The 17,240-nt window shown below is 46.5% G+C and overlaps 1 protein-coding gene across 3 annotated transcripts in view; it reads left to right on the plus strand.

Moving 5' to 3' along the window:
* The first annotated feature begins 571 nt into the window (after window positions 1-571).
* Window positions 572-17,240, plus strand: part of Spen (spen family transcriptional repressor) — a 75,623-nt gene continuing 58,954 nt past the window's right edge. For all 3 annotated transcript variants that reach the window (XM_050152000.1, XM_050152016.1, XM_050152009.1), the window contains exon 1: window positions 572-982. In XM_050152000.1, the coding sequence (XP_050007957.1) occupies window positions 900-982 (83 nt within the window). In that variant the 5' untranslated portion in view covers window positions 572-899. The remainder of the gene's footprint in view (window positions 983-17,240) is intronic.

The following is a 17,240-nucleotide window of genomic DNA, read 5'->3' on the forward strand; positions in this document are numbered from 1 at the left end:
GAGCAAAGAGACATCTTGGAAAAGGTTTCGCAAGCTCCCATATAAAAAAATTGCTTAATGTTACAAGCCAATGATTCTTGGGAGGGCTGGGTTCTGCAGTTGTAGTCTCTTGTCTGGGCGGTGAAAAGGGCGTACTGGTTCCGACCACTTTCCCAAGCAGGCGGGGAATCCAGTCGACCGGAAACGGTCAGGGGCGTGACGCAGGGCAGAGAGGGATGGGTACTTTGTCTTCTAGAAGCCGCTGGGCCTCGAAACTAACCCGGTTCGCTTGTGTCTCTCCAGAGCAACGCCTGAACGCGGGGGAAAAGCAGCCCCAGCATCCTCGGGCACCTCGGGCTGCCAGCCTCCCGCCCCGCGTCGCGCCTGCGCACTAAGTTGAGTGCGCGGGCGCCGCTTCCCGGCTCCGCATTCCTCCCACTTCAGGGCCCCGCGCGCCTGCGCGCCAGCTGGGAGGAACTCGGCGCCGGGGCGGGAGGACGCGCGCGCGCCCGCGGTCAGGGGGCGGTGGCCAGGCGGCGGGAGGCGGGCCGCGCGCGCCGGTGGGAAGCGTCCGGCAGCCACAGCGCCGGCTCCGTCGTAGTCGCGGCCGCCCGGGTCTCGCTCGCCCCTCCTCCAGCTCCCCCGCCCGCCGCCGCCCGCGCGCATGCGCCGCCGGAGCGCGAGGGTCGGCTTCGGGTGTGTGGTGGCGGCAGAGCGGAGCTGCGAGGCCCGAGAGTCAGAACCTGGGGGAGAGGGATGGTCTCTGCACCGGGGGGAGCCGGAGGAGCCGCCGCCGCTGCCGACGCCACCGCCGCAGCCGCCGCCGCCGCCGCCCCGGCGCCCGCCTCTCAGCGCTGACGGCCGCGTACGAAGCCGGCGAGGGGGAGCCAGCCACCACGGTCGCCGGCACGCCGCCCAGCATGGTCCGGGAAACCAGGCACCTCTGGGTGGGAAACTTACCGGAGAACGTGCGGGAAGAGAAGATCATCGAGCATTTCAAACGGTGAGTGACACGAGGACCGGGGCCGCGCTGGCACCTCGGGCGCCTCTCCGGCCCGTTGCTGGCCACGGGCGGAGCGGCGACGCGCGGCTGGCTTCGGCTCTCTGGGCGGACGACTGCTGTGCGGCCACCGAGGAAGCGGGAGCAGTGGGTCCCGTGGGGTCGCGTCTTTGCGCGCCGCCCCGCAGCACAGCGCGGCCGGCCGGGTCCCGGAGCGCCCGTAGAGCCGGGGCTGCGCGGGTGCCGCAGCCGTGCTAGGCATCGTGCGGCACCGGGAGGTGGCAGGCACCCGGAGCAGGGACCGCTCCTCTCCGAAGATTCGTGCAGCGGCAGATGCTTCTGCTGTCGGTGCGGTGGGGTGGAGCGGACTGCCCGGCGCTCGACAGCGGCGGCTAGATGGGCTGCCCGTGTCCCGGGGCTCGTGGGGAAGGGAGCGTGGACGCCAAGGCGCCGCGGATGCATTCCCGCGCCGCGCTGGTGACCGAGCGGTTTTTAAAGGAGATCCTCCAACCTCCGAACTCGTTAAGGAAATAGCCAAAAAGTGCAAATCTCTAGCGATTAGGTGTGACTTTTCAGCTTTTCTAAATTTTTTTTTTTTTTTTGCGCGTGAAAGTTAAAAAAATAAATGTTGCTTTTCATAGGTTGGTAGCATTTAGCTCCTGTTTGCTCCCAGAAACGTGTGTCCGGTAACTGGTAGAGGCCTCAGAATGCATCCTTACATACAAAGGATTTATTCGTACTTTGACTTATTGAGAAGGAGCACAGCAAATCTTTGATCGTCTTTGGAAATTAGTTTTTCCCCATATCCAATATCCTGGAAGGTTCCAAGTTGGCGTACTTTGAATTCCCACTATCCAGTGTGTGAAGGCAGTGACATTGGGGGGAACATCCTCATTAGAGTCAACCTAGGGAAATGGGTTGTGTCGCCAGGTCTGGATCCTCTTTGAGGAGGCCTGGGAAGCGTGAGCGCATTTCTGTCTGTCTGATTGAGGGCCATTGATTCTGTTGGCCGTTGCTGTTACCGGAGTATTAAATCTTGGCCTCTGGAGCGCGCATGTGCGCGTGCCCGCGTGTGAAAAGGAGCTGGGCAGGCCATTCATAACCTGCCGGGCTGTCTTCCGCAGGCCTGGGGGAGGTGCGCGCTGCCCGGGACTGCGGGTGTTTACTACGTGGTTCCTGAGACGCGGGAGAGGGGGAGGCTTGGGACGCAGTTGGCCTCCGTGCCCCGGGATGAAGGGGGACTGCCGCAGCTGGAGCGCGAGCAGATGGGAACTTTCTCTGCCGGTGCTGCTCCACCCCTCACTCAGCCCGGGTCCCTGCCCTCTGGGAGCATATCTTTAGTGTTGAGGAGGAAACATTTAGCGGGTTTTTGGAGTGGAAACCCTCAGCGAAGTGCTCCCTTTAATCTCTTGGTGGATCTCCTGTGGGTCTCTACAAGGGAGATTGATACTCACCGACGTGCAAACAAACACGTGCATTGCCTCATTCGCTCAGCTCCTGTGTTCTGTGGTCAGACTTGACATTTTATATTATGCAGATTTTAGAGACACTGCTTGCCCCACACTTGGAGTTTGACCCCCTGTGCAAGATGATGGAGAGCAGGGAGGAAGTGGTTGGGGGTGATTCTGGGAGGCTGGGAAGTGTGGTGCCACGGTCCGGCTGGTGTGAATGACTCTCTAAGATGGCGGCCAGGACCCACTTTATGTGGGAATCGGCGGAGCCGCTCAGAATGCACGGGAGGGAGGGAGGAGGCGCGCAGGAGGGTTGTCTGGAGAGCCCGAGGAACACCGCGCTAGCAGAAGGCTCACCCGCACTTTGCTGACCCTGAGTTTACAGCAGCATTTACCTGATGTAGATAGGGCAAAAGCAGATGCTCCTGGTTTAAAAAAAAAAAAAAAGGTTATTTGACGCCTCTGCAGACTTGTGTCCCCGAAACGCCTATTGTAAAGACTACAGTGCTCACTTTCAAAGGAATGGATTTTTATTTGGGTAGTACACCTTTAATTGGTGCAGAGCATGAGAAGGTAACAGAAAGTAATCTCTCTCTCCCTCTTGACCCTGGAATTCCCAGTTCTCATGTTCCTGCACTTAGCCCCAAACAGGTACTCTCTTTTTCTGGTTTCTTGCTTATCTTTCTGCCTACAAAAAAATGTTCTAGGCGATCCAGCCGTGGAGTTAAGTTGACCAGCCTTTTATCCCTAATGTGGAATGTGCTTTGTTAAATATGTGATCACTACTAGGAAGGAAAACAGAATTTGAATCATTTAATCAAAAGGGATGAAAAGGCACCAAAATAAGGAAACTTAATGGCATCCAACCTCTGCCTTGTAGACCTCAGAATGAGAAAAATCCACGAAAAACCTGTATTAAAATCGAACCTGAGTGCCTGCTTCTACCCTTTTCCCTAGCTGATTGCAACATTAACTAATAACTGTTTTACAGGATTAAGAGGTGTATACTGGGAATACATTACATAAAACGCTCTGAAGATGAATGTTCTTTTAACAGTGGTTAGGCTTTTGCAGTAGGTATTTGGATTGAAAGGACAACAAAACACCATGAAGGCTAAATCAGACAGCCTTGGAGGCAGAAATGAAGTCTCCCTCCCTCAGTTTGTATTTTGATCAGTGCTTTGACCGTACGGAAGATGGAGGGAAGAGTGCTGATTTCCCCCAAACCCAGCGCCAAAGAAAGGCCGAACCTTAGAACATAAGAGTATTTTTTAAAAATTGGCTTTACCTTCTTGCATATACTAAAATAAACCTTCTGTGTTAGTTCTCTTTACAGCTTTCTGTATGCTGAATTAAGAAAATTAAATGACTGTTTCTGAATAGAGTTTTAGTTAACAAAGATTCTTTGCAGGGCCACAGTGGAAAGTCCTTTCCTTTGTATATTAGCAGAGTTGAAGCGTTGGAGGGAGGAATTGCACAATTGGTTGCTGTCTGGTCAGAGAGAGGAGTGTGGAATGGCGACTCTTTGAATTGGAATGAGCAAGTGAATAGAACCCTTAAAGACCTAAACACTCTTTTTGTCTTATTTTCAGATTTAAGTAAGTCACACACTGGATTTTGTTCATCCACCCATTACTGGTCCTTTATAGACAGGTTAAATATTTTATAGCCATTGACTGGGGTGTTCCCTCCTTAAAAACACTTTTTTTTTGTTTGAAATGTTTTAGCACAATGGTTCAGATATCTTTTTGGTCACAAAATAAAATAATAGCATATGTTTTCATCCATCCTTCCTAAGGAGGATGATATTAGAAGCCATCATTGCTATGTCCTTTATTTGCGATCAGATGGTTTCTTTGATGTCACCTCTACTTTGGAATATGGTGACTTTGAGTGTGTATTTTCATGGACCTTTTTTTTTGTGCTTATTTTGAAAGCTCAGGAAAATTCAGTTATCTTGGAGTAGCATTAAAATTAATATAGACTGCTTAAAATATATTTTATATTCTGTAAAAAATGTATGTGGCAGGTTGGAGGAAAATAGAGGGTTCCTTTCAAAGAAGGATGCTGGCGTTTGTCTTGGAGAAGGCACTCACCCAGCCACCTTTGTTCTAGGCTCTTGGTTGCCTTGGCTTATACTGTTTAGTATGCTTATGAAGAGGTCTCAGTCAGGCTTGGTTTATGAGATATTTTTAGCCATGTTAATGCTGAAGCTTTGGAAATCTTTATGTAGATAGAATGCCATAAAGATAGTAGTGGTGACGGGAGCAAAGCCTTGCTGTATGCTTCCAACTCTCACATTCCCTTAATTTGAAGTATTTGGTTATTTTTTTTTAATTTTTATTTTTTAATTTTATTTTTAAGTTGGTCTTCTCGTACCAGGCTGCCATGGTTGTTACTATTAATTGTATGACCCAGGTTGGCTTTCTCTCAAACTGCCAGGTTCTGGGATTACAAGCCTGACCCAGTAGTAGTACTACTACATTTTAAAAAGTATTTAATATATTTCATGAAAACTTGAATATCCAGTTGGAGATTATATATTTCTTTTCTATTATTTTTGCTCCCCTTCTTTATTTCAGCCGAGGATGGAACCAGGGTCCCACACATGGCAAGTTCTTACTGTTGGATCCCTGGGTTGAACCTCCAGCATCCAAAGGTGTAAAACCTTTCTAGTATTGGTTTGAGCTGCAATCAGACATTCCAGTGTTTAGAATGAACTATGAAGCTTGAGTAGTCACAAAAAAAAAAAAAAATTGAGCTTCTAGATTTGGCTATTGGATGATCTCCCCCCCACCCCAATTTTTTTGAGACAGGGTTTCTTTGTAGCTTTGTAGCATATATATATTTATATATATAAAAATATGTATATAATTTTATGTGTAATGGTGTTTTGCTTGCCATATATCTGGCACCCAGGGAGGCTAGAGGAGGGTGTGGATTCTTAGAACTAAAATTAGAGACCCATGTGGGCACTGGGAACCTAACTCCAGTCCTCTGGCAGAGCAGCAAGCGCTGAGCCATTTCTTGCACCCCTAGCTTGTGATTTTTCTGAGTCATACATACTGGTTTTCAAATGTGTGCTTTGCACATTTCAGAGTGTCCTTCCACGTGTCCTTGTCCACTAAGTTAAAAATTAGTGTGAGGACTTTTGAGTGGCTCTTAACCCCTTTAGTTCTACAAATCTTCAAACTTGCAGAGGCAGGGAGATCTTTGTGAGCTCTAGGCCAGCCAGGGCTACATAATGAGATGCCTTTAATTCCAGCACTTGGGAGGTTGGGAGGCAGAGGCAGGCAAATCTCTATGAGTTTGAGACCAGCCTGATTTACAGAGTTCCACAGAGAAATTCTGTCTCGAAAAACAAAGACACACACACACACACACACACACACACACACAAAGCAGACAAAGAATTCACCGAGTTTAAATTAGGATTTTTGACATTCTATTGTAGATTATTTTTTCTTTTCTTTCCCTCCTTTCCTTCTTCCCTTCCTCCCTTTCTTTTTATTTATTTATTTATTTATTTATTTATTTTGGTTTTTTCGAGACAGGGTTTCTCTGTGGCTTTGGAGCCTGTCCTGGAACTAGCTCTGTAGACCAGGCTGGTCTCGAACTCACAGAGATCCACCTGCCTCTGCCTCCAGAGTGCTGGGATTAAAGGCGTGCAGCTTCTTTTTTTTTTTTTTTTTTTTTTTGAGACAAGTTTTCTCTGTGTAGCCCTCACAGTCCTGGAACTCACTCTGTAGACCAGGTTGTCTATGCACTCATAGAGATCCACCTGCTTCTGCTTCTCTAGTGTTGGGATTAAAAGCATACAATACACTACCACTGCCTTGTTTTTTTTTTGGGGGGGGGGCACAGGGTCTCCTTAATGTACCCTTGGCTGGCCCTGGTACTTGATGCATAGCTCAGACTGACCTCCAGTAAGCATAGAGATTCACCTCCTGCCTCTGCCTCACAACTGCTGGGATTAAGCTACCTTACTGGGTTGCTGTTTGCTTTTGAGACAGGGTCTCCCTATTTCTCAGTCTGGCCTTGATTGAATTTGCTAGTTTGAGGATGACCTTCTTGTGCTGGGATTTTAGTGTGACCTGTCAGGGCTGGTTTATGTGGTCCTAGGTAGGCATCAGACGCGCTAGAGCTTCATGCATGGTAGGCAGGCAGCCTATGAAGGGGACTTCCTTTCTGACTTGAGCATTTAGAGTCAGTTATTTATGATTTTAAGTATAGAAATTCTGACATGTTGTTTTTGAGACAGTCTCACTACATGGAACCAGGCTGGCTTTGAACCGAGACACTCTTTCCCCATCCTCCCTCCTCCTGAGTTGGGATTGCAGGTTTAGCCACCACACCCAGCTTGTGTATTTTCATATTTCAGGAAGTTAGTGCATTCTGAGATAATGCCTGTCTCACTTTGAACTCCCTATGAGTCCCTGCCTCAGCCTGAGTGCTGGAATTATAGGGTGGGCAAACCTGCTCATCGGATGTGCTCTTCTGCTCCCTCCAGAATCCTAGCCCCGCAGTGCCACATAGACAGTCCTTTCAGCTGTCTGGACTCTAGTTCCCTTCTAATGTGGCAGGCACTCTTTTATCTCTGGGTTCTATTTCTAGTCCATCCTGCACGTCAGAGTTTTAAAGAACACCGCTTCTCAGGATGACTGGGTCTCTCTGGTTCTTCCTTATGACCAGATCAGGCCATGCGTTCTTGGAAAGAAAACCACAGGGCTGATGGATTCCCATCTTCAGATTGGATCTGGGGGTAATAACCTGACTCATTACTCACTGGTGGTTTGTTTTTTGGAAGACTTAGTTATGTTATATTATGTACATAATTGTTTTGCTTGAATGTATGTACCTCACGTGTGCCTGGTGTCTGAGAAGATCAGAAGAGGGTTTCGAGTCCCTTGGAGTAACAGACGGTTTTGAGCCACCATGCAGGTGCTGGGAATTGAAGCCCGATCCACAAGAGTGATAAGTGTGTAGGGCAGTGGTGGTGCACACCTTTAGCCCAGCACTCGGGAGGCAGAGGCCAGCAGATCTCAGTGAGTTTGAGGCCAGCTGGGTCTATAGAGTTCCAGGTCAGTCAGGCCCTTACACAGAGAACCCTGTCTAGGGGGAGTGGTGGGTGGCATTAAGCGGTCTTAAGCATCCAGCGCCTGTCCATCCTTGTCCTCACTTTGCTTTTAAGTTTGCGCTGGGGAAACCAAGGCAGGCAGATCTTTGTGAGTTTGAGGCCAGTCTGTGAGTTCTAGGACAGCCAGGGCTATGTAAAGAGACTTTCTCTTAAAACAACACAGAAAAATGGCCTAACTAGGTTGACTTACATACTATAGTCTTCCCCTTGGTGACAGGTACTTGGTGGGAGGTACCTGGGATTGCCTTGGTAGTCAGTCTCTCTATCAAGTCTCTGCCTAGCAGGCTCAGCACTGGCCGATAGCTCTTCCTTGTGTTTCATCCGATAGCTCTTCCTTGTGTTTCATGCAACTGCGATTGTCTTCCTTGGGAGGCTGAGGCAGGAGGATAAATTTGAGCCCAGGGTGGACTCTTAAAGAGAGAATCCCCAACTGTCCCCCTCTTTTGGGGGGTGACTACCTACTGTATCCCCTCATTTTTTTTAAGTGTTTCAGGAATGACAAAGGCTTATTTTTAATATTGTTTGCTAACATCCCAGTTCTAGAAGGAGCGTTTTTTGCTCTGGGTGTAGTTGTGCAGAAATGAAAACTTTTAGATTTATTTATTTTTTTAAAATTATTTATTTATTTATTTATTTATTTATTTATTATGTATACAATATTCTGTCTACGTGTATGCCTGCAGGCCAGAAGAGGGCACCAGACCCCATTACAGATGGTTGTGAGCCACCATGTGGTTGCTGGGAATTGAACTCAGGACCTTTGGAAGAGCAGGCAGTGCTCTTAACCACTGAGCCATCTCTCCAGCCCTAGATTTATTTTTTATTAGTTATAATGTGCACGGGTCTCTGTGTGGGTATGTGCTTGTGAGTGCAGATGCCTGTGGAGGCCAAAGGCATCAGATTCTCTGGAGCTGGAGTTACTTGCCTGGTTGTGAGATAGCTGCCTTCCATGAGCAGCTCAGACTTGAACTTGGGTCTTCCAGAATAGTGTGTTTTATTTATCTATTTATTACCTGCTGAACCATCTCTCCAGGCCCCCATATCACGACCCCCTCCCCAAGAGATTTATTGGTGAGAAACACAGAATGATGGCTACCTCTGAACAGGAAGAGAGACAGCAGAAGAAATCAAGTTTGTTTTTTTTTTCTTGAGACAGGGTTTCTCTGTAGTTTTGGAGCCTGTCCTGGAACTAGCTCTTGTAGACCAGGCTAGCCTCAAACTCACAGAGATCCACCTGCCTCTGCCTCCTGAGTGTTGGGATTAAAGGTGTGCGCCACCACCGCCCAGCTAGAAATCAAGTGCTCAGTTCTGTGGTTTTTTTTTTCTTGCAGAGCTGTGTGTCATTTGCACACGCGTGTATAATCATGAACATGCAGCTGTCTCTCTTAACTTACATTTACTTTCATGTACATATATGTATGCACATCTGCCACAGCAGGCGTGTGGTGGTCAGAGGACAACTTGGAGTTCTTTCCTTCTACCGTGGGAATTGAACTCAGGTCGACAGGCTTGGTAGCAAGCACCTTTCCTCACTGAGTCATCGCACCCACCTACATGCCACGTGATTTAATGAGTCCACATATGATTCTGTGTGTATGGTGTGCACGAATGCAGGCCTGAGCATGCTGTGGGGTGTGTGTGTGTGTGTGTGTGTGTGTGTGTGTGTGTAGTCACAGGACAACTTTGGAGGGTTGGTTCTCTTCCCTTATGAAGATCCAGGGATCAAACCAGCTCACCGGGCACCCACAACAAGCCCTTTTAAAAATTCACTAATCTGTCTCAAGGGGTGAGAAGTTTTTATCCTCCCCTTTTCTTTCTTTCTATCTATCTATCTATCTATCTATCTATCTATCTATCTATCTATCTATCTCCAAGACAGGGTTTCTCTGTAGCTTTGGAGCCTGTCCTGGAACTAGCTCTTGTAGATCAGGCTGGCCTCGAACTCATAGAGATCCACCTGCCTCTGCCTCTTAAATGCTAGGATTAAAGTCGTGCACCACTACGGCCCTATCCTCCCCTTTTCTGTATTTATAAATCTCTTCTGAAGCAGTGGTGAACCTGACTCCCTTATATGTATAGCTTTGCTCACTAGTTATTGTTCTTTGTATCTGGTCTCCCAGTTACTCGGGCTCCCACCCACTCCTGCCACTTCTGAGGACATGGCCTCTGGAGGCTCTTAGCAGTTCCTTGGAATCCAGCATGATGAGGCTGGCAAGGAAAAGAAGGTGGCATAGGAAGTGGCTTCGCTGGTTTTGCCCTTTTCTTCTCTGTCAGAGACGTTGCCTTTGGTGCATTTTACAGCAGACTCAGTGCCACCTTGCACTTGATGTTTGGGGTTTGTTCTGCCTGCACCCTGGGTTTGGGATTAAACAATTCATTACTCTGGGGTGTGTTTTTTCTCCTGCTGGTCAAATAATTCATTTATCGACTTTCTTACAACATTGAGAACAAGTTTTAGGAAATTCATTGTGATGATTTTGCCTTACAATGAATAATGCAAGCAGCAGCCTTTAATGTGGACTTGGGAAAATCAGTTTCCTGAAGCTTACCATACAGAGCATGTACAGCTCTGAACTTGAGAGAAACCCTAGTGCAGCCTTAGTCACCCCTCCCCCCTTTCAGTAGGATCTTCTGTGGCCATCTATGGGTTAGAATTCACTACAAGGTTGAACATGAACTCTTTTTTTCCTTTATAACCTGCCCTACTTCTGGAGACAGGGTCTCACTCTGGAGACCAGGTTGGTCTAGCACTCAGAGATTGACTTGCCTCTGCCACTGGAGGGCTGGGATTAAAGGTGCAAACCCCTGCATCAAGAAAGAGATACCATTTTTTCTTAAAAATTTATTTATTTTGTTTTTTTGAGACAGGGTTTCTCTGTCTAGCTTTGGTATTTATTTTTATTTTTTGTGCATTGGTGTTTTGCCATGGGTTTTGGGTCCTTTGAAACTGGAATTACAGATAGTTGTGAGCTGCCTTGTGGGTGCTGGGAATTGAACCTGGGTCCTCTGGAAGAGCAGTCAGTGCTTATAACCACTGAACCATCACTCCAGTTCCTAAGATACCACTTTTAAAGATTTATTAGTTTTACTTTCTGTGTATGTTTTCCTGTACCCTATGTACATGCATTTTGTGCGTGCCTGGTACCCACAGAGGTCAGAAGAGGGCATTGGATCCCCTGGAACTGGAGTTAACAGATGATTGTGAACCACCATGTGGTGCTGGGAACTAAACTCGTGTCCTCTGGAAGAGCAGCGGGTACTCTTAACTGCTGAGTTCCAATGGAATCTTTCTTAACCTGAAGCAGTTTTTGTCTCAGTGTCCCTAAGTGCTGCTGGGATACAGTTTGTTTTGTTGATTTGTTTTTGGGGCAGAGTGGCACAGAGTAGCTCTGGCTGACCTGGAACCTGCTGTGAAGAGCAGCTTGTTGTCCCTCATAGAAATCCACCTGCCTCTGCCTCCCAAGTGCTAGGAATTGAAGGTGTGGGCCACCATGCCCAGCCAGTACTTACTCGCTCTTAACCAAGAAGCCATCACTTCAGCCCTTTGTTTTGAAACAGATCTCAGATGACTTATTTTATCTATTAGTGTTTCAGTACTTCTCAAATGTAAGACTATTTAAAGATACCACAGTACTATTATCATAATTACACCAAAATGACTAATTCTTCCCTTGTTTTTAAACACGAGTGACTGTTCAAAGCTATAATCCTAAAATACTTTTCATTTCTTTCCTTAAAAAACCGGTCTGCTGTAGTGCAGTGCTGGAAGAGGCCAGAAGAGGGCCTAGATGAGCGGGAGCTGGAGCTGAGGGCAGTGGTTGTGAGCCACCTGATGCAGGTGCTGAGACCTGAGCGCGGGTCCTCTGCAAGAGAATTGACTTGCAGAGTTGTCTCACCAGCCCCATGTGGACAGTTCTTTTCCCTCTCAAACGCAGAGCCTTATATATAGGCTCCATTGTTGAGCTAACTCCCCAGCCCTTGAGCATCTTACATTGATTTCATATTTTCCTCCCTTTTTGGGGGGGGTTGCGTGTTGGTTGGGTCCTTTCCTGTATTGTGGGGATTTTGCATTATAACCAATCTCTGCTGCTTTCCTCAAGGTTATACCACAGCCCTGTGATTTGTGTTTGCTTTGGCAGAGATTGAACATACTCAGTTGTAAATTCTGTCCCCTCCTTCCTTTCCCGGCACTCCAAGGACACAGATAGCTCAGGGTATTAGCTTTTTCTGTAGAGACCAGGAGCCCCATGTGTTGGCTCACACTTCTAATTCAGAGACAGAGAGGCAGGAAAATTGCTGCAGGTTCAAGGCCAGTTTGTTTTCCATAGTGGCGTCCAGGAAAACCAAACCTGTCTCACCAGCCTTCCCCAAGAAAAAAAGCGGTCAGGGTGTTTGGTCAACTGTTGTGCTGGCTTAGGGATATTTTGTTTTGTTTGTTTTCCAAGACAGAATTTTTCTGTATAGCCCTGGCTGCCTTAGAACTCACTCTGTAGGCCAGGTTGGCCTCAAACTCTGAGATTTGCCTGCCTCTGCCTCCTGAGTGCTGGCATTTAAAAGGCGTGCACCGCCACCATCTGGCTGATTTTAGGTTTTTAACCATCTTTAGTAACTAAAATTTATAAGTCAATTTCAAAACAAATTTATTGCACATTAGATTTTTTCTTTAATTTCTAGAGGGTTTTTTTTGTATTTTAGAATTTTGCATTTCGTGTGTATGAGTATTTTGTCTGCATGTGTATATATGCACTGTGTGTGTCCCTGGTGTCTGGAGGTCAGAAGAGAGCATCATGTCCCCTAGAACTGGAGTTAACAGAGGATTTTGGGCCACCAATCTGAGAGCTGGGAACCAAAGCCTGATTTTCTGCAAGAGTAACTAGAGCTCAGCCACACTGAACGCTCCACCCCCCCCCCCCCCCCCCCAGCCTCAGAATCTTGTTTGCCAAGGAGAAGGCAAACTTTGCAGTGACTGGTGGGTGCACCTGGCGCTCCAAGGGCTCAGGAGGGTGACCTAGGACAGTCACCAGTGTGAAGCCAAACTGGGCTGTTTTGGAAGATACTGTTTCAAAAAAATAAATAGTTACCAAATTGAAAAAAACAAAACAACAAAATGAAACAAAAAACTTTTATATCAGCAGACGAGGATCCCCTTCTACCTCTGATTTGAAGTTGGATATAATGTAGCCTAGGCAGGTTAGACTTCATGCGGCCAAGGACAGAATGACTGACTTTCCTGCAGCTGGCTTTTGAGTGCTGGGATCATAGGTATTTCCTCATGCTGCAGATTTTGTTGTTTTGAGATAGGGTCTTGCTATAGCCCTGCTTAGCCTCAGAATATTGGTCTCCCACCTTAGCTTCCAGAGCACTAGATTAAAGGGGTGAGTTGCTGTGCCTGGCTATGTTGTGAATTTTGATCTTTGTGTATATATGTATGCTGGGATTTGAACTCAGGACCTTGTGCATGCTGGGCAAGTACTCTTGTCACTGAGCTATACTCCCAGCTCCTGAGATACGGTCCTCTAGCTGTAGACAAAGCGGAATTAGGTGGAAAACTTGATGAGTTATTTTCTTTAGTAGGATGTAGTTCTGTTGTCTTGTTTCAAGAATGACTCAGGGAGGATTGTTGTATGAAGTGGGAGGACTATGCAAATGAAGCATGTGGCAGTTTGTTGTTGCCTATGAGACCAGTTTCAAAAGGTGAAATTAAAATTATACATTTCTGTTAATCCAGCTAATGAGGGAAGAGGTTGAGAGAAATTAACTTTTACTGTACCGATGCTTCTTGATTTTGGCTACTAGGGACTGAACCCACTCATCATGCAAGTGAAGCCTGTTCCTCCACGGAGGTGCTTCTCGGGCTGCCCTACTGTTACTGTGGTGCTGGGCAGGCTGATATGGCTCCACGTGGTTAATGATGCTCTGGAAATTGGGTAGCAAGTTTCTTGTGGAGCTGAGGGGTTGGTTTAGACTAGGAAGGTCTTCTTTTCATCTTTTAGGAAACTGCAGCTGTAAATTCCATGGAACAAATAGTCTTGGTTTTGTTGCCATATAAATCATGTCCCTAGAACATAACCTCTTTAAAAATATTTTAAGCTGGGCAGTGGTAGCACATACCTTTAATTTCAGCACTCAGGAAGCAGAGGCAGGTGGATCTCTGAAGCCAGTCTGGTCTATAAACAAGACCCAGGGCTCTTTTACACAGAGAAACCCTGTCTCAAAAAACCAAAAAAAAAAATTTTTTTTTTAAAGATTTATTTATTAATTATGTATACAACATTCTGCCTCCGTGTATGCCCGCACGCCGGAAGAGGGCGCCAGATCTCATTACAGATGGTTGTGAGCCACCATGTGGTTGCTGGGAATTGAACTCAGGACCTCTGGAAGAGCAGCCAGTGCTCTTAACCACTGAGCCATCTCTCCAGCCCCCCAAAAAATTTTTTAAAGTTTAATTATGTATATGTGTGGCTGTGCACATGGGAGTGAGTACAGGGGCCTGTGGAGTTAGCAGGACCAGATCTGCAGAGGCTGGTGTGACACATGCTGTGGACTTGACACTGGTCCTAGAGATTGAACAGGGAACAGATCATACATACTCTTGACAGCTGAGCCACCTTTCCAGCCCGGTACATACACACACACACACACACACACACACACACACACACTCATTCTTTTTTTTTTTAATATTTATTTATTATGTATACAATATTCTGTCTGTGTGGATGCTTGCAGGCCAGAAGAGGGCACCAGACCCCATTACAGATGGTTGTGAGCCACCATGTGGTTGCTGGGAATTGAACTCAGGACCTTTGGAAGAGCAGTCAGTGCTCTTAACCTCTGAGCCATCTCTCCAGCCCCACACACTCATTCTTATACTCTCACTCCCTCTCTCAATTTTTTATGTGCAGGAGTGTTTTGCCTGCCTATATGTTTGTGCACCATTTGTGTGCCTGGTGCCTGTGGAGGCCAGAAGAGAATCCTGGATCTGGAGTTATAGTTGTGTGGTGCCATGTGGGTGCTGGGACCCAACCCTAGGTCATTTGAAAGAACAGCCTGTCCTTTGCTCTTACCTGTTGAATCATCTCTCTAGCCCCTAAAGACTAACTGACTTTCTTCCTTCCCTTCTTCCTCTTTCTTTTTCTTTTTTCTCTCTCTTTCTTTGTTTTTCTGGGAGTGGGGAAGTTGATGTTTTGAGACAGGGTTCTCGGTATAATCCTGGCTGTCCTGGAACTCACTTTGTAGATAAGGCTGGCCTCAAACCTGGAGATCTGCCTGCCTGTTTCCCAAATACTGGGATTAAAGATGTGGACCACCACCACCCGACAAGACTTTTTTTCCTCAAATTTTTATCACCCACCCACCCATCTATCTATTTCAGTCTACTTGTTTAATTTTGGGGGTGGGGTTTCAAGACAGGATTTTTCTATGTAGCCTTGACTGTCCTGAAACTCACAGAGATCTGCCTGCCTCTGCCTCCTAATTACTGGGATTAAAGGCGTACACCACTGCTACCTGGCAAGTTTTTAATTTAAATTATGTTTATGTGTTGGGTATATGTGAATATGTAATGCTTGTGCAGGTGCCCATGAAGGCCAGAAGAGGGCATCAGATTCCCTGGAGCTGGAACCATAGGCAGATCTGAGTCATTTGACACAGCTTCTGGAAGCTGAGCTCCTGTCCACTGCAAGAGCAGTGCGTATTTTGAACCACAGCGCCATCTCTCCAGCACCCAGAACATCACTTTTAAAGCCATGCTACTCCTGGAGCAGCCTCAGTCTCTACTGGGTCTCAGGCTTTTCTTCTGCTATGTTGCTGAGTTCCTACACGGAGGCTCTGAGGTCATTAACAAACTGAAATTGCATTCTTCAGGGAACTTCTAAGGACTGTTTAATGTTTACTATAGACACTTTAGAATGTTGAAAGACTAAACCATGAGGAAAGCTGACAATATTTTGGGTAGTTTTTTATTCTGTCCAGAAAACTTAGATGATTAGTGGATTAGTCAGCCCTCTGGGTTTAGCCGACTATGGGTAAAAAATGGTGTATGTAAAACACACACACACATACTCACTCACAAAAATCTCTGGGGGCTGGAGAGATGGCTCAGTAGTTAAGAACACTTGTTCTTGAAGATATGCAAGTTCAACTCCCAGCAACTGTTAGTAATTCCAGTTTCAGCTCCTCTTCTAACACCTGAAGGCACCAGACCTACACATGGTGCACATATACAGGCAAAAAACACTCATACATATAAAATAAAATAAATACAAAAGAAAAAAGTTACCTCTGGCTGGGTGAGGTGGCACGTGCCTTTAATTGCAGTACCCAGGAGGTGGAGGGTTTGAGTTTTTAATAGCCATAGGCTAGCTGGATAATTAGAGTAAAATATCTAGATTTCTTTCCTGTCCTCCCCTCCAACAGGGTCTCCTGGAGCTTAGGCTAGTTTCAAACTTGCATATAACTAAGGGTGGTCTTGAACTCCTGATCCTCCTGCCTCTACCTCTCAAGTATTGGGGTTACAGGATCAAGTTTATAGGTATGTGCCACCCCACAGGAAATCTATTTTGTCAAAGCATTTTGTTCATTTAATTAAAAAGTGAGTTTAGCCGTGCGTGATAACACAGATCTTTAGTTCCAGCACTAGGGAGGCAGAGGCAGGCAGATCTGAGTTCAAAGCTAAGCCTGGTCTGCACAGTGAGTTCCAGGACAGCCAGGGCTACACAGAGAAACTTTGACTCATTTAAAAAACAAAACAACAAAAAACACATAATAGGCTGGTGCTGCAGCTTGGTTGGCAAAGTGCTTGCTTAAGCTCACAAGTTCCTAACATTCACAAAGGGTTCATGGTGGTGTGCACCTGTGAGCCCAGCCCTTTAGGAGCCCTGAAAGCTCAAGGTCACACATTCCCAGTGAGTTGAGGACACTAGAGTTCCTGAGCCTCTCCCCCCAGAAGACATAGAGTATAGTTATTAGATGGCTGAATGAGTAAAGGGGAAAGTGCTTACCAAGTCCGACAATCTGAGTTTGATCTTCAGAACCCACACAGTGGAAGGAGGAAAACCAACTCTGGGAAAGTTGTCCTTTGGCTACCACCTGTCCACTGTATCATGTGGACAGCTACACGAGTGCATAAATAAATAGTTTTTTCGTGAAGTGGACTGTCTAGCTCATGAATTCTAGAACACGCCATGGAGCCAGGCTGTATCTCCTGTATCTCCTGAATGTCTGGACTGTAGTCATATGTTACCAGACCGCACTTGAGTATTTTAAAGCCACTTCAATTTTATTTTAGGTTTAATAATCTTTGTTACAATGTAAATATGACTGAGAACTTTTGAGAGTTTGTTTTAGTTAAGTGTTCTGGAAAAGTTAATTTAGTTTCAGAAATACAAATGAGAGAAATAAAAATAATGATGTGGCAGCCAGGCGGCAGTGGCGCACGTTTTTAATCCAGCACTCGGGAGGCACAGGCAGGCGGATCTCTGTGAGTTCGAGGCCAGGTTGGTCTACAGAGTGAGTTCCAGGACAGCCAGAGATACACAGAAAAACCCTATTTCGAAAGAAACAAACCAAATCAAACAAGATGTGCAAATATTTGTCTCAGAGAGTATAAAACCTGTTAAGTGCAAATGAGCTTTTGAAGATTGTGTGATACTGTGTGTGTATTGTAAGTGGG

This window comes from Alexandromys fortis, unplaced genomic scaffold (genome assembly GCF_014885135.2).
Source record: "Alexandromys fortis isolate MF-2015 unplaced genomic scaffold, M_Fortis_MF-2015_v1.1 scaffold_26, whole genome shotgun sequence".
NCBI lineage: Eukaryota > Metazoa > Chordata > Mammalia > Rodentia > Cricetidae > Alexandromys > Alexandromys fortis.